At 35.4% G+C, this 25,696-nt stretch overlaps 1 protein-coding gene across 1 annotated transcript in view; it reads left to right on the top strand.

The window, feature by feature from the left end:
• Positions 1-25,696, top strand: part of ADAMTS3 (ADAM metallopeptidase with thrombospondin type 1 motif 3) — a 296,116-nt gene that overhangs the window by 251,958 nt on the left and 18,462 nt on the right. The window contains exons 14-20 of the mRNA XM_074228436.1: positions 1,712-1,845; positions 3,151-3,274; positions 7,521-7,601; positions 10,749-10,912; positions 14,878-15,043; positions 15,283-15,415; positions 20,015-20,222. Coding sequence (XP_074084537.1) covers positions 1,712-1,845; positions 3,151-3,274; positions 7,521-7,601; positions 10,749-10,912; positions 14,878-15,043; positions 15,283-15,415; positions 20,015-20,222 — 1,010 coding nt within the window. The remainder of the gene's footprint in view (positions 1-1,711; positions 1,846-3,150; positions 3,275-7,520; positions 7,602-10,748; positions 10,913-14,877; positions 15,044-15,282; positions 15,416-20,014; positions 20,223-25,696) is intronic.

The raw sequence follows: 25,696 nt of genomic DNA, 5'->3' as shown, positions 1-25,696 counted from the left end.
AGTAAATCTATTTCTCAGATCTTTTTTTTTTCTGGTGAAAGCTTTCATTTTGGGCCATAGAAAGCACCAAATATGCAAATCCCCAACAGAGGCAGCTTGCAGAACACTACCTGCCATCTGCAAAACTCTGAAAAGAGAAACTAAAGCACTAATTGAGAGAGGCTGATCACATTTCCTGATCACTATTCAGTTCATCTATTCTGAGGCAGTTTGGTTTTTTTTTTAATGTTTTGATATTTCTACTTTGGCTAATCTTGAGAAAACCTCATACTTCTCTGGCAACTTTAGAACTTGAAATAAGATCAGCTTCTCACATTCTATCTGTGAATGTAATGGTCCAGGACACAAAACACTTTAAAATTCACTTTCATAGAGTTTTTAATGGTATAGATAAATGGATTGAATTTCTGCCTGAATTGTTTCTTCCACTTCAGAGGCAGCTAGGTGATGCAATTACTCTTGGAGATGGGAAGACTTGAATTGAAATATTGACTCAGTTACTCATATTATGATTCTGGTCAAGTCACTTAACTTTTTGGTGACTCAGTTTCCTCATTTGTAAAATGGAAATGATAGCAGTAGCTATTATGAGAATCAAATGAGATCCTTTTATAAAGCACATTTAAAACTTTACAGCCCTACATAAATGCCAGCTCTTTTTATTTAGAGTTAATCAAAGAAAATAAATGATATTATAGCCCTGAATAGCCTACCTCAATGCCTTTTTTAAAAAATATTTTTTCAAGGCAATGGGTTTAAGTGGCTTTCCCAAGGCCGCACAGCTAGATAATTATTAAGTGTCTGAGGCCGATTTGATCTGAGGCACTCGTGACTTAAGATCCGGTGCTCCATCCTCTGAGCCACCTTAGCCACCCCAATGCCTTTTTAAAAATAGAAGTATATTGGGGTGGCTAGGTGGCGTAGTGGATAAAGCACCGGCCCTGGAGTCAGGAGTACCTGGGTTCAAATCCGGTCTCAGACACTTAATAATTACCTAGCTGTGTGGCCTTGGGCAAGCTACTTAACCCCATTTGCCTTACAAAAACCTTAAAAAAATAGAAGTATATGACTTCATTAATAATATACAATGTTATCTATCTCTGGTTGGTGCAATAGAACCATGGACCTGGGAATTTCAAAGGATGTGAGTTCAAATCTGTGTCAGATACTTGCTAATTGTGTGACATAGGGAAATCATTTCAACCTCCTACTTCACTTTGCTCATTTGAAAAATGAAAATAATAGCACCTTACTTCCCCAATTGGTTGGGGATCAAATGAGATAATGTTTCTATAGTGTTTAACACTAAGCACTAAATTAGGTGCTTAATAAATGCTTCTTTTCTTCAATACCCACTCATCTTAAGTACATATGCAGAACTCATATAAAATAGTTTTTATTAAAAACCCCTGAGAGCCTAGATGTGTTCAGCAACTCACATACCAAAGTGACTTTTTCTTCAGTTGTCCTATCAGTTAAAGCTAACTGGAATATGTCTCAAAATGAGCCTGAAGAGTTCAGATTTACATGTAAAATGCTGAGAATATGGAATTGTCTCCTGTGTGTCATTTGTTTTTATTTATTGATACAGCATCCCTTTTGACTTCAGGTGACTTTGTTGAAACTTTCTATTTTAAACATAAATCCAACCATGCTGTTTAAACCAGCCCATTTGATGTAAACAGTTGGCGTTCTTCTCCACCCTCTGCAGCCAACAAAAGGTGCCACCTTTACTGCCAATCCAAAGAGTCAGGAGATGTTGCTTATATGAAACAGCTGGTGCATGATGGAACCCGTTGTTCTTACAAAGACCCATATAGCATCTGTGTTCGAGGAGAGTGTGTGGTAAGTCCAAATTCATCCCCAATTAATCAAGATCTTGTATGATGTCGTTTTCTTCAGTTTTTCCCTGTTATATAATTCTTGGGTGTTGGTTATACAGATGCCTTAGGATGAGACCCTCTGGGTAATTCCTTAACCCTCCAAATGCTCATGGGAGCAATTTGTGCCCAACCTGTGGTAGAGCTTTCTAAGCTCATATTGGTCTGATCAGCCATAGTTGGGCACCCTGCACCTTGACCCAGAAATAGTGACATCATTTTGGTCTTCGAGAATGAAGGACAACAAGCAATCCTTGAAGAATATGGCAGTAGCATAGTTCTGGAACACCATATTTTATTTCTATCCCTGTCAAGTTGGAAAGGCAGCAGCAGGATGTGACAACAAACTATAACCTTAGTTGCTGCAGTGATGATAGTAGTGGTGCTAGAACACAGATTCCTAAACTTGGAATCAGAAAGACTGGAGTTAATTTTCTGTCCTAAGAACTGGCAAGTCAGCTAAACTGCTGTGCTTCATTTTTGTCATCTATAAAATGGAGATAGTCTGTGAACAGCTAGTGGTCCAATGAATAGAGCATTGGGTTGGGAGCCAGGAAAACTCATCTTCCTGAATCCAAATCTGGCCTCAGAAACTTACTAGTTGTGTGATCCTGGGCAAGTCACTTCACCCTATTTGCCTCAGATTCCTTATCTGTAAAATGAGTTGGAAAAGGAAATGACAAGCCACTCCAGTATCTTTGCCAAGAACCACTCCCCCCAACTGGGTCACAACAGTCAGACAGGACTGAAAAATGACTTCACGACAATAGCAAAAGACAGTTGGGAGAACCCAGAGATGTAATATTTACTAATCCCTTTTCAAATCTTAAAACACTTGAAAAATTGTAATTCTTATTCTTATTGTTATTATTGTTACCTAATGGGACTAAAAGCAATTCATTTATCTTCTCTGCACCTCAGTTTATTCATGAAAAAAATACATATACCAAGTGCTAAGCAAGGAGTATAAATTACCATGGACCAGGGAGATTCAAAATTCTGAAGCAAGAAGCATATTGTCTATGAAATATAATATCTCTAATTTGATTAACAATTTATGAAACATCAATCAAAAGGACAGGGAAGAAGAAAAAAATTTATTGGTTCAATTTTTTTGCTCATGAACATTTCTTTAAACAGAAAAGGGAAACAGAAGCCCAGGAAACTCTGTAAGTTTCCGATCATATGTATTGTTTCACTTATCTTGGTTGAGCTGATCTCTAGAACAGTCCAGTCCTAATCTGGCAACCTTCTTGGTTATTTTCTGCAGAAAGTGGGCTGTGATAAAGAGATTGGTTCCAATAAGGTTGAAGATAAATGTGGAGTCTGTGGCGGAGATAATTCTCATTGTCGCACTGTGAAAGGAACATTTACCAGAACACCCAAGAAACCTGGTAAGATCAGTGTTTGTTACATTGGGTTAATACTGGTACATTGTTCTTTACAAATGGGATATTTTCCAAATCCTCTCTCTTCCTTCTTCAAGGCACTGTATCACCAGAAGTTTACAGTGTCTTGTATGTGTAAATTGACATCGATATAGATAAATATATACACATATATCTACATATGTGTGAGTATATGCATTTAGATTGTTAAGTTTGCATTTTGAAGATTAACATGTAGTTAATATAATAGAATCTATATATTTGGTTATTTTAGCATAATTATATTCTTGGGAAATTATATTCTTTGGAAAAATTGTTGGGAAAAAGCTATAAAAGTTATTTTACAGAATTCATACATACCTCAGTACTTGTGCATAGAAATCTTTTTTTATAAGTAAAAAACAAATAGAATCCTTGGACTACCTAAATATTTTATTTAGTAATTTGCTTTGGAATTTTTGATTAAGCTTATAAAGGTCTGATAATTGTTGTGCTCTTTTAGCTCTTTTTCTTTTAATAGTGAACAGATTTATTTTGTCCCTGTGTCTTCTGAGAATCCCCAAACCAGGGGGCGGCTAGGTGGCACAGTGGATAGAGCACCAGCCCTGGAATCAGGAGGACCTGTGTTCAAATCCAGCCTCAGACACTTAATAATTACCTAGCTGTGTGGTCTTGGGCAAGTCACTTAACCCCATTACCTTGCAAAAACCTAAAAAAAAATGAATCCCCAAACCAGGCTTAAATCAAAATGACTACTTCTAAATTAGAATAAAGATTTCATTAAAAAGTGACATATTTGTTATTTGATAGGTGACTTGGAGTAAACTGATGTCTATAGGAGACAGCAAAGGTCATAAATATTGAAGCCAAGATTATAGACCCTCTTACTCCAATATGTGCTTTATATTAAACTGAACTATCCCTGACAGAGCGTGTCATGTTGTTGACCCATGCGCCCCCATCTCTACAAATGTCTTCAGAAAATGGTTAATTAGTTCCATGGCATCAGTACTATAAATATGCAATCACTGAATGAAATCAACATAAGGTTTTGTAATTTTGAATAGGATTTGGATATAAAGTATTAATAGTATTATTGCAATATTATGGGCTAAGTTTTATGACTTTCGCATTTATTTCTACCCAAATTTTTTGTCATATTATTAAATTTATTGACTTCTTATGGGTATGATTTTTATAAAGTGAAGATAAAAATTTTGTTCAGTAAAATATTTCCTCATTATTATAAATGAATCATTTAGGGTCCAAGACAGACATTGAAGAACATTTCTGTTCTTGTGTCAGACAGCAAAGTTGGATGAACATGGGCATGTCACACATTTTTATGTATCTCCTCTTATGCCTTCCAAAACTATCTTAATATTAATCTAGTCTCTGAAATATGAGAAAAAGTAAACAATAAAATTTAGACTGGAATATCATTGTTACCAAAATGGCTTCCATGGAAAGGGATAACATTTTAAAATTTTAACTTGCACACAACTTTTATTCTTTCAGTTTATTTTCCTCTTTCTCAGGCCAATAACACAAATCAAAGTTTTTCAGTGCCACCTTTATTCAGCACACTAGTCTTTTGAGGAAGTAAAGTTAGTTCATTATAGTTCAAAGATTTGGATTTCTAAACTATTCCCTCCATCTTAATCCTTGAGTATTACTGTCCAAAATTAATTTTATATCTTTTTTTTAGAATTTGAAGATAATATTTAAAATATTGTTATTTATTATGACTATATGAGTTATATTATTATAGTTTATGTTATAGACATCCTATTATCAATCTCCCTGATTTTTTATGCATTTATAAAGTACATACTCTGTCCTAGGTACTGTGTTAATAAACCTTAGGGATACAAAGCAAGGCAAAAACAAAATGCTAGGAAAATTCTTAAAGTCTGAGGGGGAAGATACTATCCCAACAACTGTATATAAACAAGATATTTATAGGATAAATTGGAGGTAAGCAATAGAGCAAAGATTTGGCCTGAAGGGAGATTGATTGACCATATATAACATACTGTGTTTTCTTTCTAATACAGTCCTTGAAAATCATAAAGAAGGTTTAGAGCATAATAATTCATTGTATTATCAAGATTTTATGGAATATAAATGGCATTTCAGTCATCATAAATATCACCCCATGGGTTTAAGGCAGAGGTCATGAGAATGAATACTGTCCATGAAAGGATGTTAGAGAAGACTTTCCTCAGTCATAGAGATCCCAACTCAAATTCAATGTTAATTTGACATCCATTGTTTTTTGGGGGTATTGCCAACATAGTCATTCAATAGACTAATCAACATCTTCCAACAGGGAAACACTTAAGCAAGAGGTGCCAAAAGGAACTCAAGTTACTGGAAAATGAAATCTGCAAGTATCCAAACTTAAAAACCATCTACATGATTTTTCATTCATACTTAGTCTTACTTTCATTGACTATAAAAATTTTTATCAATTTTACTTATACTACTAAATGCCTATGGCAGACTGATATAGTCAATGAAACAAGGAGACTTTGGTTTCCCCCCAAAGCACTAACTTAAGACATTTTATTTAAGGGAAGACAAGAGGAGCCTTCACATTGCCCAAAGGAGCTCGCAATGTATCTCTTTCTGAAACAAAGGCAGCTAAAAATGTTCTGGGTGAGTTATGGTAAATGAAAATCGCAGCAAGATGGGCCTCCATGACCAGCATAGAAAGGAGTTGGCTGCAAATGGCTTCTGGAGCTTGGCATTGGAAGCATTCCAGATATAGGCAAAAGTGGTACATTTCACATGTTTTATGTTTCATGAATAATGCTGCGTTATTGGACTACCACAGCAGTTAGTCTGTTCAGTCAAAATCCTAAAGCATTCTCAGAGAATAAATGAGTGAGGATATATTTTTGTTTGATTAGACCTTGACCATTTTCTCTGTAGTCAGTCACCTTAAATAATAGTTTCATACAGTGAAAAAATAAATCAGCATAAATATTAGACATAACCTATTGCCTAAAGGTAAAAATGGAAAAGTAGATAGATTTGGAGACAGGAACACCAGAGTTCAATCTAGTCTCAGAAACTTACTAACTGATCTTGGGCATGTTACTTAACCCTCTAACCCAGTTTCCTTATCTGTAAAATGAGTTGGAGAAGGAAATGAAAAGCCACTCCAATATCTTTACACACAAAAAAACACCCAAACCCAAAAGGAGTTCATGGAGACTCAGATATGATGAAAACAACTCAACAATAAAAAAAAGAGAGATGGAGTCTTTTGTTTATTAAAGAATCAGGATGCCAGTGTCATTGGATCAAAGAGGACATGGAGTAAGGGGAAGAAGTAAATTCTAAGAGGACTTGGAAGGTAGAATTTCATATCAGCAGACAATTAGCCAACTAGCATTTATTGATGATAAATTATTATTCAGGTCATATAGTAATTAATATTCATTTAATTATTAAGTACATACTCTGAGCCAGAAATTGTGCTAAATTCTGATCTTACTAAATCTTATAGTTTGACAAACCTGGAAAACTGACTTTTATTTATTTTCAATGGGCCTATTTAAATCTAATTGTCAATCACCAGTTAGTTTTCCCTTTTGTTTTTCTTTAGAGTAAAACAGTTTCTATCCTGATATAAAAGCATCATTCATTGGAGAATTAGCTCCTGGGAGTCATTATGTACAATTTTAAAATGACAGATAAAAATGGAGCCATTTAACAATTCCATGAAGTTTATACATCAAGGTAGAAGTCAAGTCATAATGGGTGCTCTTTGGGGAGAATGGTCACATGATGGAACATAGGAAATGTACTGCCTTTGTCTGAGTTGTTGGTTGTCATGAGACAACACAACAAGAGGAGGGATGCATAGGTTTGTAACAAGAATTGATGGACTGTCAATGAGTGCTAAAATCTGGAGATGGAGGAATGGGCATCACATCCCAACTCTACCACCAAGTACCTGTGTAACTTAAGAGTAAAATTCTTCCTTTCTCTAGATTCAATTGAGGGAGCTGGACTGGTTGACCTTCATCACTAATTGATTTTTTCTTCATTAATGAGCATTCATCCCAAGTGAATACCAGATGTTACAAAACCTATCATTACGCTGAAATGACAAACTTCATTTTGGTTTGTGTGTGCCCCCTCTGCAAGTAGAAGCAATAATAGTAGTAATATAGTTTGCTACTAACCTCAGCTATTCCTTCTGTTTCCTTCTTGTGTCCTGATTACTGAACTGCAAAAGGGTACCTTAAGATGTTTGATATTCCCCCTGGTGCTAGACATGTATTAATACAGGAAGACGAAACTTCTCCTCATATCCTCGGTAAGTATTTCTATCCTTGCATTCTGCATTGCGTTCTAAGGTCTGCTTGAACTTAAAAGAATGGTTTAGTTTCAAGAACCAAAAGAAAGCTTGCTTTTTTTTTAAAATCCCAGTAATTTCTTAGGGTTGAGAGAAAGACATGTTCCTTGATTTCATTGGTATAGGGAACTAATAATGAAGAAAACTACTAGAACAGGTTATCACCTTCCCATTATCTCAAAGAATCATATTGGTGGTGGTGGCGGTGGGGTGGTAAGTGATTCGCCCAGGGTTTTACAGTCATTATGAGGTAAACTCAAATCTAGATCTCCTTGACTATGAGATCAGATCTCTCTGCTTCATAAATCCAACTCATTGCACAAGTCAATATATCAACCTCATGATATCATTGGTGCTCTTTGAGATCTTAGAATGAGGAATAACACTTTCTGTTTGGCTACATTTCAATAATTTCAGTATATTTCAATGTATTTCAATAATCATATACCAGAATTTTACTCAGTCATTGACCTACACTAGGTTTACCTCAAAACAAGATCCAATTCAGTTAAATAAACATTTATCACACTCTTTAGTATGAAGCATTCTAACTACTTGGGCATGCCTCAAGATCTTAGAAAACTGATTGGTTGGTTCTTGTCTTTCGTTATCAAGGAAGACCAAAATGACATCACTATGTTTGAGACAAACACAGATCTTAGAAAACTAGTCCTAGTCTCAAGGAACTTGATGTAAATATAACTATAAGGAACCAGAATATAAAGAATAATAATAATATAATATAATGTAATATAATAAATGTAATAATATGATATAATAGCAATAAATGGAATATAAATAATAATAGTAATATGATAGTAATAATAATAAAATGAGGCATAGACATAAATGATTAAATCATAATCAATTGAGATAAAAAACAAGAGCTAGATTGTAGAATTTGGAGACAGTAGGTAAAAGAAAACTTCTGGTACAGTGGATAAAGGGTAGGACTTAGAGTCAGGAAGACCTGAGTTCAAAGTCTTACTTAGATAATTTCTAGCTGTGTGACTTCCTGGCAAGTCATTTAACCTTCCTTGGTCTCAGATTTTTATTTTTTTACATTGAGAATAATAATAGCAACACCCTGACAGGTTATTTCAAGGATTAAGATGTTAAGTTCTTTGCAGACCTTAAGCTTTACATAAATGTTAGTTATTATTGGAGAAGGTAGCACCTCACCTCTGTGCATTGAAGGAAGAGAAGAATTTAGAAGTTGGAAACTGAATCAAGAAATAAATATTCTAGCTTTGAGGTTGGATCCTAGTTTGTTAATTCAAGGTAAAATATCTGTAAAATGAACTGGGGAGGGAAATGGCAAACTACTCTAGTATCTTTGCCAAGAAAACCCCCAAAGGGGTCATGAAATGTTGGACATGACAGGTCATAACTGAACAACAACAACATATTGTATTAAGAGATAATAATAATATTAGAGCATTTGTCTATGGTTATGATCACCCTACCCAAAAACCAGCATTCTACCACTTGCTATTTTGTAGCTTGATGTTATCACTCAGATATTCTCTGGGCAGGATAAAAACCATGTCTTTTGAGTGTATCTGCACCACTTTGGGGAAAATATCTGGATGATTTTTAGCCAATTTCTTCCTGAACTTTCCAACTTGCATAGTGATCTATACTATCCCCAATGGTCCTTCTCTTTTTTCTTGGCTGCTAATAATCCATTTGAGAAAAACCTGCTCCCCTCACATAAACAGCTCACATAAATGGAGTGACTAATGTTCCACTTAGGGGGTACAAATATAGCCTGCAAGTGTTTCTACTTTCTGCTGTTGAAGCAACATCAAAGTTCCAAAAACCCAATTATCATCATTTATTGACATAGTGAAAATATATTTCATTTTTACCCTAAAAGTAGAGAAAGGAAATTATTTATACAATTTTAGTTGAATCAGTTTTAAACTGAATTTCAACTTTGATTTTCACCTTTATTACTTAAAACAATAACAATTATAAATCCTAGAGTGATTCTTACTTCCCCCATTTTGTCCTCCCCCAGCCTCACAATAAAATAAATGAAAGTCTTAAATTTTTGTGGCCATAAATTTTGTGAGATACTCATTATTTGCAAGTTATATGCCAGACTTTATAAAAAGATAACTAGAATATATGGAATTCTGTTCTTATTTCATGTTAGTGGGGTTTTAAATTTTGAGCACCAAGCAAAAAGTGCACATACACATCCATTACATGCATCTATTTATCTAAGCTTAACCTCTTTCCTGTCTCACACTTATAGCTATGTATCGGACATCTTAAACTGGATGTGCCAAGCCATGTAACATGCCTCAAACTGAATCATTATCTTTCTTTTCAAACTCTCCTCTCTTCCACACTCCTGTCAAGGGCACTACCATTCCCTGAGTTACTCAGGTTCTGCCTGAGGGGTAGTGTGGAATAACAAATAGAGATCTGTCCTCAAAGTCAGAAAGGCCAAGGTTCCGACTCTTACTGTTCTGTGACTCTAGGCAAGTTACTTCACCTTTGGGAAATGTTTAACAAAATAAATTAAAATATAATTCAAAATAGATAAAGTTAATTTGTGGTTTTCTAAGTCAATATGGAGTTGCAGAATCACCCCTAGTTTAGGTCACTCTCTAAGACTATCCATTACAGAGAAGATGCCAGAATGTGTTAGTAGAGGGAGATTCCTCACCAGGAGTTCCTATTCCAATGAAATCACAGGCATGTGTGCATACATTTAATTGTTTACATGCATGTACACCTAAATACATGTTATCCTAAGAATCTTATTGCATTTTAAGCTCTACCAAAGCTTAAATATATGCATATATGTATGGGTGTGCATAGACACATGTATTATGTGTCTATGTATTTGTATGTTTGCATACCATCTTATCTAGGGAAGCTTGCTAAATATGCCAATTTTAATATCCATTGTGGGAAGCCTGAGTCACTTCAAAACAAAGAGGTATAATGTAATTATTATTCTTACTTTTTTAAGGATAAGACATAAGGAGAGAGAGACATAACTTTTAGGGATTTTTTTTAAAGAAAACAATGGATTTACTATGAATCCCTAGTTCTGTTATGCCTGGCTTCTCAAACTTTCTCTTTTTTTAGCTATAAAGAACCAGGCAACAGGGCACTATATTTTAAATGGCCGAGGGGAAGAAGCAAAGTCTCGGACATTCATCGATCTAGGAGTGGAGTGGGACTATAACATTGAAGATGACATTGAGACTCTTCACACTGATGGGCCTTTACATGACTCTGTCATTGTTCTGGTATGTGGCATAATTAATCACAGTTTTCTTGGCATCATTTTTTAAAAAATTGTTTCATTGTAATAACTTTTATATTGGACAGCATCCTTATAATATTTATCTTCATTTGGGTGGTTTTATTGGATTTTTAAAATATGACAAATTGTAAGATATTTAAAAAATTTGCTTCCACCAAGTTCCTTTCTTTTAGGAAATTCCAATTATCAGGTGAGTTCCTTTTTGTCTGACTTGGAATCAGTTACCATCCTTCAAACTTCAAACATCATTACCATTCTGAAAGAGTCAGAAGCAAAAAAAAAATGTATTAAGCACCCATATGATCCAGGCACTTTGTTAAGTTCTTGGGTTACAAAACAAACAAATAAAAACAGCATAATTATCTCTTCCCTCAAGGAGTTCACAATCTATTTGAAGAAGACAACATATAAATGAAGCCAGAGTAGGTAAATGTTGAAGTCCTAAAGCCAGAATGGAAAATAGTCTGAGTTGATTTCATCCTTCAGAAAGATGTTTATTGAGATCATGAATCTCTGAAATACAGGTGGATGAGAAATCATGAAGTGAATACCCTGGATTCCCTCCTCAAATGATGGAGGATCTGGGAGGAGCTCTCCAATGTACAACCTCTCTCCTCTCCAATCAAGGAAAAAAATAGTCTCCCCATCATGCATTAGTACTCTCAATCCTGGAATCTGCTACATCAATAAATAAGGAATAGGAAAGCCAAGATAGAGAACTATTTACCTACAACTTATCATTTTCTTCCCACACACACCACTCCCAAACTCGTTTTGAAAATTCTTTCACTGACCTATTTAACTTGGAAAGGAATTGATATGTTACCACACATCTGCTTTCCAACACATAACCCATTTAGAAGAACAGGATTGAGCAAAGATTCTGGCACCAAAAACAACCCTTGATGCTTCAAACTCTCAGTAGAATTGACAAGCATCATAGAATCAAAGAATTTAAGAACTGAATGGAATCTTAGCCATTGTCCTCATTTTACAGATGAGGAAAAACAAGTATGAAAAAGTGAAGTGACTGACTCAAGTCTTTCCTTAAAAACAGGACTAAAGAAGAGCAAATGTCTCAAACTTCAAAGAGGGAACAGAGTAATATGTCAACTTTGGGCAAGGGAATGAATTTTGACTGCTGGCAAAAGTTTAGAATTTATTATTAAATTGATACTTAGGGGAAAAAGGCAGGGGGCAGTCATAAAGAGTAAGCATAACCCCATTCATTAAGAATTGGCCAGAGAGGAAAGGGAAGGGAAAAAGTCATGCCAGACATACCTCATATCCTTTTTTTTGACAAGGTTACATGACCAGCCAATTGGAGAAATACAATAAATATAGTTGACCTAGATATTAACAACATATTTCACATGTTATTATCTCATGTGGGCTAGGTAAAAAAAATAATACTATTAGGTCAAACAGATTATATGCCTAGATTCAAAAAGTAGTCATTATTGCTTCAGTGACAATTGAGAATTCCTTTAGTGCCATAACATAGACTAACTGATATCTTTATAAATGATTTAATCAGATGTTCTTAACTTGAAGTGGTGAATAAGGGCAAGAGAGACAGACAGACAGAGACAGAGATCCCTAAATAGTGGGGGAGACAGGAGGGAGGGAGGGGGGGGAGGGAGAGAGGGAGAGGTGTATCTGACACAATTTGTTTCCCTTTTGACCATATCTACTTTATTTCAAACTTTTAAAAACATTTTTCTAGGGCTTATAGGTTTCAGCAGACTGCCCAAGGTCCCTCACACAAAGAAACTAGAACTTTTTCTTACATAAAGGCACAGATGGCATGTTTATCTCATTTGCAGATAACAAAATATTAGGATAAATAATTTGCTAAATGAAATTCAGGATCCTAAGAGAAGTTCATAACCTGAAACATTGACCCAGTCCTTTGCAATGAAATTTAATAACAATAAATGTAAAGTCTTACACTTTGGTTGAAAAAATCAATTTTATTGCATAAAATGGGGGAGACCTTTGAGAGCAATTCCTCCATTAAAGATGTGGAAAATTTGGTAGACTTCAAATTCTATGAATATAAAAAGTATAACAGAGTAACCAAGAATAATAAAACAATTTTAATTTACATTAAGAAAGGTGTCATTTCCAAGACTATAGGTGTATTGGAATCCTTCTATTCTTCCTTAGTCAAACAACATCTAGAATATCACATCCAAGTTCTGGTACTCCATTTTAAAATTGGGCATTTTTTCTCAGTGCTATTTTATTTTATTTATTGTTTATTTATTTATTTATTGTTTTTTTCTCAATTGTATGTAAAAATGAGTTTTAATATTCATTTTTAAAACTTGAAGGGGCAGCTAGGTGACTCAGTAGATAGAGCACTGGCCCTGGAGTCAGGAGTACCTGAGTTCAAATATCACCTCAGACACTTAATAATTACCTAGCTGTGTGGCCTTGGGCAAGCCACTTAACCCCATTTGCCTTGCAAAAACCTTAAATGAATGAATGAATGAATGAATGAATGAATGAATGAATAGAATTTTTTAAAAAGGCCCAAACTTTTGAGTTCTACATTTTCTCCTTTCTTCCCTTTCATTGAGAAAGCAAGGTATTTGATATAGGTTTAAAAATGAAAATTGGACATTTTTGCTGGCTGTCCTTTTGTTTGGAATTCTCCCCTTCTCCCATGTCTCCTGGCTTTCTTTAAGAGGTATATTGATGACCCAGTGGATAGAGAACTTGGGCCTGGAGTTAGGAAGACCTGAAATTTGAATCTAGCCTTAGATACTTACTAGCTATAGAATCCTGAATGAGTCATTTAACTTCTACCCCATTTTCTCAACTGTAAGATGGAGATCATAACTTGACTTTCATTCTCCACTTCAAATAAATATAAGTGAAAGAATCAGAACTCTTTCATTTAGGTCTGGAAGGGTCCTCAAAGGCCATTTAGTCTCCCTCTTCAACTACCTTACAGGGAGTGGTGAAGATCAAATGAAATGATATTTCTAAAATTCTTAGCATAATACCTGGTTATAATAGATGCTGAATAAATGTCTAATCCCTTCCCTCAAATCTCAGCTAACCCTCCCCACAAAATCCTTTTCCCAATACTCCTTAATGCAAGCACAATCCATTTGAGATTACCCTAAATTTGTCCTTTTATATAGTTTTTGTATATATATATGTATACATATACATATATATATTTATAGTTATTTGCATTCTGTTTTTCCCATTAATTTCAAACCTCTTGTGAGGACAGGGATTGTTTTTGGTCATTCTTTTGTATCCTTCATCTGGATGACCACCTGTAAAATGTTCTGGTACAGGGAATTCTCAATCAATTGGGGTTAGATTGGAAAGCATCTGAAGTGCCTCTCCATTCTGAGACTCTGGGACACATAAAGGCTATACTTTGGCTAACCAGAACATTCTTCCCAGTGGCCTCCCAGATTTTCCTCTTGCTCTGATTTAGGGCTCTTGACTCTTTAACTGATCCTCTACAAGCTGTTTACTGAAAACAAGGCATCTATTTAAAATTTATTTTAAAATATTAGACTCTTCTATAATCCAACTGCTATAATAGGTATGTGATTATAATTGTTGCATATACATCTTTTTTTAAAACAAAAAATGCTTTCAAAATGCAAGCAGAAATCACTATTTAAAGGAAACCTCAAGTAGCTCATTATAAAATAAAAGGACTTTTTGTAATAGGAATAATCTCCTTTTAATTTTTTTGTATCAATTTAGTCTTTCCACCTTATACTTTTAAAACACAACATGGGTCACTTAATATGTAGCAAACACACCTGATTAAATTATTACTGCTTCTTTAAACAAAAAAGAGATAAATTTCCAAGATCAGTAAAAATCTGCTGAATTAACGTAGACCATTTTATTCACTAGTTTCTTGTCTCCATTAGCCTATTTCACATGGCTGTATTATGTATTTATTAGATTATTCCTCAGGAGAATGACACTCGTTCCAGCTTGACTTATAAGTATATCATTCATGAAGACTCAGTGCCCACCATTAATAGCAACAATGTAATCCAGGAGGAATTAGATACTTTTGAGTGGGCTTTGAAGACCTGGTCCCAGTGCTCGGAACCCTGTGGCGGGGGTAAGTGGACCATAATTTTCTCATCTTCATACACAAAAAAAGATGGGAAGACTATAATTTTTATGCATTTCCAGAATTTAAATACTTTTTCATTTTAGATACAGTGATACATGTTAAGACAGTTTCTTTTTATAGTTGGCTTGCATTTATAGAACTAAAGTTTAAAGCAAGATTTTTTTTTTCATATTTGGGTAAATTTTTACTTTGAATCCAAAGTAACCTCTTCAGACTTTTCTCAGGTTCTCAATACACGAAATATGGGTGCCGCAGGAAGAGTGATAATAAAATGGTACATCGCAGCTTCTGTGAAGCCAGCAAAAAACCAAAACCCATTCGCAGAATGTGTAATCTTCAGGAGTGCACACATCCTGTGTAAGTATGATTATTACTATGGATATTATTTGACTCTCAATTTTCACTTCCGATAAAAATGAATGGCAGAATCATAGCTTATGCATCAAGGTCATGTACCAATCCCTTCATTATTCAAATGAAAAACTGAATCAGGAAGAAGACTGATCTGCATAGACAATAAGCATCTAAGGCAGAATTTGAATTCAGCTCCTCTCACTATTGAACAAGTCCAAAGGACCTCATCATTTCAGTAAATGTCTGCAGATTCACATTTAACAGTGGCTGCCTGCGAACAGAATCCCCCAGTGGCAGGTCCTCATTTCATTGTTTCATACTACTTTACAAGCATAGACTACTTCTGTGTACTGTAGTTCATTTACCTATTTAATTAACATTCAGTGAGTGCCTGCTGTGTGTGATGCTGTGTGAAAAAAGACAAGGTTGAGACCAAGCTGCAATCTAAGCATGAAGGATTGTTTGTGCAAATAACCAAACATTAGAGATGGAGTTCAGGTAGCAGTTAACAGTCTAATTTGGATGGAATATCAAGTTTAAAGCTAAATTTATTTCAGTGGCATAGTAATCAGTGATCACAGTTACCCAAATTCTGTCTATTCTCTTCTGAACTGTACCCTAGACATCCATTTGATAGCACGCCTGAACAAAATTCATTTTCTCAATAAACTTGACCATTCTCCAAATTCTCATTTCTATTGAGAGCACTAACATATTCTCAGGCATCCAAGATCCAATCCTTGATTTATTCTTGATTCTTTCCTCTCCCTCCTACCTCACATCCAATGAGTTGGCAAGATATATTGATTCTACCTTTTTGACTCTTCTTCCACCTGTCCCCATCTGTCTACATATAGCCACCAGTATAGATGCTCATTGCCTCTCTCATCTGGATTACCATCAAGCCTCCTAATTGACTGCTCTGATTTAGGGCTCTTGACTCTTTAACTGATCCTCTCCAGCTGGAAAAATCATCTCAAGGTGTATAGGTCTAATATTACTACCTTCTTCAAAACCTTCTGTTGCCCATTGCCTCTAGTTAAAATCCTACCTCACACTCCATGTTCCAGTCAAATTAGACTACTAGATAATTCCTAAACTCAATCTCTAACTCAAATCATACCCTACCCATAATCAAAATGTGCCAACTACAGTTTAGCCAACTTGGAGTTATCCAGCCTTTTTTTTTAAAAAGACTTCTGACAAGGGGTAAGCCCTGATATTTCTGAATAACCTTTTCCTTTTTTTTAGACAACTCTAATAGTTAGAAATTTTTTTCCAGATATCATCCAAATTTACTTCCTTACTATTTCTACCCATTGTTTCTAATCTCTCCCAAATCAAGATAAATTAGCAATTCTAATTCCTTCCAGTACTTGGAGGCAGTTATTATGATTTCCAATAAGATTTCTCTTCTCCACACTAACCATCCAAAGTTACTTCAACTGATCATTATTTAGCTACTCAAATCTCTTTATCATTCAGCTTACCCTTCTGGAAACTTTCAGCTTACCAATATCCTTTCTGCTCTGTGATAACCAAAAATATATGAGATTATGCTCTTTTTCTTTCTATCTCTTTCTTTTTTTGCTTTTATTTATTTATTTTTAATTTTAGAAAGGTTTTATCAATTTTGAGTTTTACAATTTCCCCCCAAATTTGCTTCCATCCCCCACGCCGCCCCCATAGAAGGCACTTTGTTAGTCTTTACATCATTCCCATAGTATGCATTGATCTAAGTTGAATGTGCCGAGAGTCTCTTTCTTAATGTGGCTTATTATGTTTTTCTATTGGCCTATTTTGCTTTCTTTCCTTTTCTTCAATGAGTTTTTGTGCCCTTTTTAAAACCATTAATCCAATTCTGTTTTTAAGATGTTATTTCTTCAGTATTTTTGTGCTTCTTTGACCCACATTGTTAATTTTTTTAATTATTTTCTTGTATCACTCACACATATTCCCAATTTGCATTCTGTTATTTTACTACTTTTAAAATCATCCAGGAATTCTTTTTAGATTTAAGCCAAATTAACATTCTTCTTTGATGCTTTGACTGTAGCTGTTTTTACATTATTGTCTTTTGTCTTGTTCTTCCCTGGCATTACAGTGGCTTTTCATGGTGAAGTTCTTTTTTGTTTCTTATTTATTTTCCAGTCTATTTTTTTCCTTTGAACTATTAAAATTGGGTCCTCCTCACTTGGTGGTGGGTTAGTATTGCAGAAGTTTCAGAATTTTTTGTGCTTCTGTGTTCAAAGCTAGTTCTGGGGGTCTGCAAGTTTTCAGAGCTTTCAAGTGTGATTCCAGGAAAAGTATTGTCCTTGATCTTTTGATCTACATTCTGCTCTGAACTCAGGAAGGACTCCTTCTTCAACATAGTCACAAGTAATAGCACTTCTATTAACCCTGAAACTAAGGCCAGGGCTCTTGTTTCCTTGTGATCAATATTACCAGTTCCCCTCTCTGTCCTGGAACTGTGACCCAGAACTATTAATGGGCAATAGAATTGCCAGACAGTTCCAGATTTTCTACCTGTGCCAGAAAATAGTCCCCTATATTCTCTTTCTGGCCAATTCTCTGACCTCTTATCCTCCGTGCTGAGAGTTCCCAAAGCTACTGCAACTGCTGTTACCATGGCTACCTCCTAGTCCTACTGCTCATATTGTCCCTTGAGTGATTCATATTAAACTTAACTCCCTTATCACTGACCTCTCCTGCTGATCTCCTAAGTTGCCTTGCTCTGGAAAAATGTCCTTTTTACATTCTGCCATTCCAGAAATGAATTTGAGGCATTATTTTAAAGTTGTTTAGGGGGGATGTTGGGAAAGTTTGGCATAGTTGCTTTCTTACTCTGCCATCTCTGTGTGCACTAAGAGTTTCAGACAACAGGAGACATGGGACACTGAACTGAAAATCTTTTGGGCGGGGGAGGGAGACCCAGTTAGAAAAGAACCTACAAGTTCCAAAGTTGTCCATCCTCAACCCTAAGCTCCTGAAGGCTATCTCAGGGTAGTACAAGCTCTGGTTCTAACAAGCAAGGAGGACAGAGCAATGGATTTATAGTCATTCAATCAACAAGCCTTGATTGAATGCTCACTTTGTGTTTAGAGTTATTAAGTATTCAAATTACAAAGAATTAGAAACTCTATTCCTATCCTCTAAGAGCTGACTCTGCTGACCTCCAATCTTGCTCTTTAATTACCTTTCAGACATCTCTAACTGATGTCCTGTAGACATCTTAAGCTCTGTATATCCAGAACAGGCATCATAATCTTTTCTCCTAAATTCTCTTCCCTCCCCATCTTCCCTATTTCTCTCCAGAGAAACACCATCCCCCCAGTCCCTCAAGTTATCATCCTGGACTCCTCACCATCTCTCATGGCCAATGCCTACTGATTTCATCTTTGTGATATTTCTTGGATACAAACCTTTCTCCTCTCTGTCACTGTCATCACTTTAGTGCAGGGTCTTATCACCTCTCATCTGGATTATTGCAAGTCTTGTGTATCTACCTGCCTCATGTCTTTCTCCACTCCAATCCATCCAGTCACTAAAGAGATTTTGCTAAAATGCAGCTCTGATGCTAACTCCTGAATCTCTAGTGACTACCTTTTGTCTCCCAAACCAAACACAAAATGCTACTATGTTTGGTATCTATCCCTCTCCTACCTTACCAGTCTTATATGTTATTCCCCAACACATACTTTTCAATCCAGTGATACTAGCCCCCTGAATGATATACAAATATGACACTCCATCTCTTGTCACTGAGTGTTCTCTAGCTGTACCCCATGCTTAGAATTTTCCCTTTTCCATTTCCCCTAGTGACCTCCCTGTCATGAAGCCTTTCTCAGTTCTTAATTCCAGTGCCTTCCCTTTCTTAATTGCTTCCTTTTTAAGCCTGTACTATCTTGTTTTGTATACATTTGTTTTCATGTTGTTGTCTCCATAAGATTATAAGTTTCTTAAGGGCAGGGATAGTCTTTTGCCATTTTTACCTGGAAAATGTGTGCTTGATAAATGTTGATTGATAGCAGTTCACATTCTAATGGAAGGAGACAAAATAGGTACCTACAAGAGGTGTGTACACACACACACACACACACACACCCCACCACCACCACCACTACCGCCACACCACACTGCACACTATATGTTAGAAAACCCCAGAGGACTTTAAAAAGATTAAGTGGTTGGAGGATAGATCCTTTTAGAAAACCCTCCTACAGAAGGGAGAATTTGAACTAATCTTAATGGAAGCTTAAGATGTATTTTTGGAATCAAGATGAGGAATAAAAGCATTCCAGGCTTGGGGAGAGGAAAAAATAGTTAGGGAAAAGATACAGAGATTAGTGACTAGCAGATAAATGAAGATGCTTATATCCAGAAAGGAAATGATTTTTCAGTCATATAAATTCACAAGAACAATCCCTTAGAAGGCATGGGAGATCCCCCCATGAAGAAGTCAGATACCTGAACAAGATCAAGACTGCTCCTGGGGCCACAGTCTGGGTGATAGTTGCAAAGGGCTAACATATCTCTGTTTTGATTTGAATACCATTGACAAATACATTGCTAAAACTGTATGCCTTTTCCTTCTGTCTATAGTTGGGTGACTGATGAATGGGAATACTGTACCAAAACCTGTGGGAGCTCTGGGTATCAGCTCCGCACAGTACGATGCCTTCAACCTCTCCAGGATGGAACCAACCGTTCTGTCCATAGCAAATACTGTCTAGGAGAGCGTCCTGAGACCCGGAGACCTTGTAACCGATTGCCATGTCCCTCTCAGTGGAAGACGGGACCTTGGAATGAGGTGGGTATGTGGGTTTGTAGTATATACATTTATTTATTTTTGCTTTTCCCCCTAAATATAATGATCATTTGATTTGATGATATATAATAATGAATAATTATATAATAATGATGTTATATCTAATTATATCCTTGTATTTAATCTTATATATATATATATATATATATATATATATAATGATAATATATAAAATGTGTGTGTATAAAGTGTAAAGATATAATTCCTGTTTTCATAAAGCCTTTAACCAATTGACAAGACAGGTAGCATTTGTTGGTCTGTGTGAAGTGTGTGTGTGTGTGTGTGTGTGTGTGTGTGTGTGTGTGTGTGTGTGTGTTTCTTTATGATTCAAGGAGAGAGTTTTGGGAAGGGATTAGTATCTACTCATTATATCTCTACCTGCATCTCAAAATCAAATGGTTTAAAATTAAGCAAAAGTAAGTTTTGACTCCTAAGCTAGTTATTGTTTCTTTTGTGTGCTTGTATTTGTGGAGGGGAAAGGGGATGGTGGTAGTGGTGGTGGTGGTGGTGGTAGTAGTGGTGGTGGTGGTAGTAGTGGTGGTAACATCATTCATCCAGGCTGCTGTTTGCAACCTTAGGATTTTTCCCTCTTCCTCATCTTTCTTTTCTAATCACTTACCAGGTATAACTGACTTTTACTCTTTTTCATCCATCTCCTCCTGTCTGGTCTAATTCACTCCCCAAATACAGAATGGGAGAATTAAAGTAATTTAGTCATCTAGGAGTGAGGAAATTCTGGGGACATAGTGAAGTAAGCAGTATCCTATAGACAGCTCTCTCCACACCACACATTAACAATCCCCCCAAATCAACAGAAAAATCAGCAGACAGGAATCCGGGATGAGAGTCCATACCAAAGTAGTTCTGACAGAAAAAAAAATGAAAAAATTCATTATTCTTCCTCATAATTTTTGTATTGTCTCCTTATTCCCCAGTCATCCTTCTTCCTCAGTTTACTAACTGGCCCAACATGACACCAAGATTTTCATGACTGCTGCCATTTTAGGAAATGACTTGTAGAGTGAACCCATTGGTAGACTTCCTACCACCAACCTATAATCCCTAAATCGAGTAAAGAGATCCAATTACTCCAAACCCTTTGACCCTAGGCTCTTAACCCCTCAATTAGCTCAATCATTCATGTGGGCCTATTGTAATTTTAGGGAATAAGAATGTGGAGGAGGGAGAATATCATAAATTAAATGCTTATTGCTAGTTAATGCATAAAACAAGAAAATAGATAATCAATAGGAGTGAAAGGAAAAAAGAATCCTAAGTGCTAAGGATTCTGGGACTATCCCTCATATCAATGTTTCGGAGTACCCTTTCTTTGTCCCCTCACACCCAGCCTCTTTAGGCTACTAGAGATCAAACAAAGTCAGTAACAGAGAGAAGAATAAAGTCTAGAACTATCTAGTAAAGCTATTGAATAAGTCTCCACTGCAGTCCACTCAGGTTTACACTTACAGTTTGGGGGAGGAGCACTAGACTTCTTCCAACACTGAAGAAATAGCAGAAATAGAGCACAACAGCACTGCTCCTCCAGTAGGAAAAGAATTGGGACTTAGAAGTCCCTCTGTTTCATCAAGGATACCAGAGAAAAATCAACTAAATTATTGAGAAATAGACAAAAAACTAAGAAAAATGAATAATATCAAAAAAGAATAATCTTTTTAACTTTGTTTTGCCCATTCTAAAAAATATAAATTTAACAAACATCAACAAAAAGGATGACTCACTTAGACATAGGAGAACAGATAGAATTGTACATAAATCTGAATCTCTAGGATGTACATCTTGCTTTGGCTGAAAACAAAAGAAAACAAAAAAACAATCTCTATTCTCAACACTTCTCAACAAAAGAAATTGAATCAACCTTGTCTCAGGAAGATGAATGAATTACAATTAATTCTGTAAGTCCTGAAATGATAGAGCAACAACTCTAAGAATGGTTCAAAAGAGCAATCAAAGAATTATGTGAAAATGGCAAAGCAATTAGAGCTCTTAAGAAGGAAATTATCCAGTATAACTGGTGACTAGAGATTTTCTAGTAATACATAGTGTCATTCTCCATAATAGTAGACTCCAATAAGGCAGACAATAGAATTGCATACCAAAAATATGGAAGTAGGAAGTAAAAGAATACTAAAATAATTTTTTTAATTTTGTAGGAACAAATACAAAATTTCTAGGAAGTGCAAGATGGATAAATTAGTCTAAGCAAACCGCAAGATCCAAAGAAGGAAGTAGTTATCAGATGTAGGTTTTATTTTTATTTAGCTAGATTTGTTAGTATCTTCTGCACCCCAGATACTATGGTAAGTGCTGGGGATATTTGTGGTTGTTATTCAGTTGTTTCAGGTGTGTCCAACTCTTTGTGACCCCATCTTGGGATTTCTTGGCAAAGATACTGGTGTGATTTATTGTTTCCTTCAGCTCATTTTACAGATGAGGAAACTGAGAGAAGCAGGGTTAAGTGACTTGTCCAGGGTCACACAGCAAGGAAGTGTCTGAGGCCAGATTTGAACTCACAGAGCTGAGCCTTTCTGATTCCAAGCCCATTGCTCCAAGCATCATGCTATCAGTTGGGGATACACAGAAAAGCAAAAGATTGCCTCTGCTCCCAGAGCTAGTCTAAGGATTTTTAAGAACTAAATCCTCATGATAAATAGAAACAGATCTGGGCAAGAAAAAATAATCTTATAAATAATAACAGAGAATTATGCTACTTAATCATTCCCCACTATTACAAGCACCACCTTCCATTTATTTGTGGCAAGGAGAATAAGCTACGACATAGACTTGTACTAGGCCAGAGACTAAGGATATGGATTCCTGAAGCCACAGTAACTCTGTCTAAATATTCCCAGTTCTTCTCACCAGCAAGAAATAAATGGCACATGTGAACCAGGAAATGAAATGAAATGAAGCAAGTGGAGAGAGGAATCAAGATGGCTGAAATGATTATCCAGGTTGGCTGACATTGTCTTTAGAAAAACACAATGCAAGACTTCACTGTAATCAACCTCCCACCCTTAAGCCCACTTAAAGCAGAGATTTCTGTGGCTTCAGGGACGCTTTCCAAATGTCTTTCATCTCACTTTCTCTATCAAAGAGTGACATGATGATTCTGTGAAAGAAAAGAGTAGGTACATGGAAGACTGTCTTGAAAATTGTACTGTCCAACTAACTGTATGGGGGTATAAGGGAAAGAATGCTAATGTAGCTGGAAATCATCCTGTATTGTGGACATTACTCAGAACAGTGACTGGCAAATTCTAAATCCACTATCAAAGAATGAGGGAAAACCTTTATTCCAACTTTATTCCAAAGGAAAGGTCTAAAATTAAGAAATGAGAAATACAAGAAAAAAGTAGAAACATCAAATACTTAAAAATACAGTAATAAAATCCAGGCATATAAGCAGATAAACAAGCAAAATAAATTAAAAACACAAGGGAAAAATGAGTAAAATTATGAAAGTATCATCAGCAAATATTTCAATAGTAAGTAAAGTGAGCTCAGCAGTAACTGAGTAAAGAAAGGGTCTATGGATTCTTCAGAAATGACATTCAAGTAATTTCAGAATGACTGAAAAGGGAAAGAAGGTTAATAAAAATAATAATTTAATTCAATAATTAGAATTCTCAACAGTGCTCAACACTAATTAAAATAGAATGGAATGGAAAAATGGAATCCAAAGTAGAGGATCTCTCCTGAAAAATAGGTGTGGTAGAAAAAATAACAGAATTAGAATGCAAAAATACTGAAGTGAAAAAAATTTTGGCAGAATAAAAATCTGCTCAGTCATTTCATATTCCTTGTGACCCCATTTGGGATTTTCTTGGCAAAGATAGTGGTATGCTTTGCCATTTACTTCTCCAGCTCATTTTGCATATGAGGAAACTGAGATAAATGAGGTTAAATGCCTTACTTGGGTGTCTGTGGCTGGATTTGAACTCAGGAATATGAGTCTTCCTCATTTCAGACCTAAGCATTTTATCTACTGTATAATCTAGCTGCCATGGAAGAAGAAAAAGAAAGAAATATATATAAATTATAGTGACTTTCCTGAACACAGATTGCACAGTGAAAAGTTAAAGACTCACAGATATCACAGAATTATATAAACTTTAAAAAAAATACCAAATTCCATAATTCAAGATATAAGAAAACTGACCAGAATTTCTCAATTTGTTCAATAAAGCATTGTTTCCTTAATGGGAGGAATGAGGTACTGCTGAAACTCTTTCCCACTGGAGTGAATGTATGACTCCATGGTTGGAGATAGGAAATTGATGATGAATTCAGTCTGCAAAGAGTTTGTACATTAAGAAATCCTTCTTTGTTCTTGGGGCCATTTCTGGGCCAGAAGAAAGGATTTTTAGTTCCTATGATGGCTGGCACCTAGATTAGTAGATTAAAACATAGTGCTAAATATGGTTTTGACAATGGCTTTGAGGATGTAAAATGATCACAGTGAAGGCAGGCTAGAAAGTAGGACCTATGATTAGGGGCACAAATTCTGTGTGCATAGTTATCACTATGCTAGCTAACATAGTCAGTTGGTAATATAGTTAATATAGTTAGTATAGTTAGCATCATAGTTAATATGCTCCACTGTAAGCTAATTCCATGTGACATTGTTTCCTCTCTAAAATATTTCTAAGAATGAGGCATAGCTAGGGAAAAAAAGACAGGTAAAGTCCTCCAAAAGTAGTAGCATAAAAATTAGAGGAGTGAGCTCAAATAATATACTTCAAAAACTTTAATTCCACAAGGGACACCAAGAGAATAAAGATTATAGCTCACAAATTACAAAATTAAATTCTGGTCAAACTGAAAGGGAAGAAGAATAATGAGGGGACCAAAGCTAATGAAAACTTTTTAGAAAAGAGCAAAATAGAAGAAAGTTACTAAAAATAAAAGGAGGGAGGTAAAAAAGATTTTGGATTAAATAAATGAAAAAATAAGGGAAGAAATAAAAAAAATTAGCAATCATGTTAATTCATAATACTTAAGAAATATCAGTCTCCTAAGAGTAAGAGCTAGACAAGACCTTGTGAGAATTAAACAAGCATCAGAATAGTGTAATTGAAACTGTCAGGTACAAAGAACTTACTTAAATGATGAAGAGGACAAAATTTTTTTTTAAAATGATAAATGGGAAAACATAAGCCTGAAATCATAGCTTTAATATGAATTTTTTTTATAATTGAGACACATGAGAGTGACAGAATGGGTAAAAATAAATAAGGGCCAACAATCTGCTGCATAAAAGAAAATCTGAAATAACAACAAATATTCAATGAAAATTAGAGTGGAATAAAATTTACTATACATCAGATGAATTAAAAAAACACAAAAGTTGTAATAATGCCAACAAACAAAGAAAAACTCAGAAACTCATAAAATCAAGAGAAAATAGGAAAAGTATTTTATGCTTAAAAAAGTCA

Source organism: Macrotis lagotis, chromosome 3, assembly GCF_037893015.1.
Source record: "Macrotis lagotis isolate mMagLag1 chromosome 3, bilby.v1.9.chrom.fasta, whole genome shotgun sequence".
Lineage (NCBI taxonomy): Eukaryota > Metazoa > Chordata > Mammalia > Peramelemorphia > Peramelidae > Macrotis > Macrotis lagotis.
The sequence above is the reverse complement of the archived record's forward strand: the minus strand, read 5'-3'. Positions and strand labels throughout refer to the sequence as shown.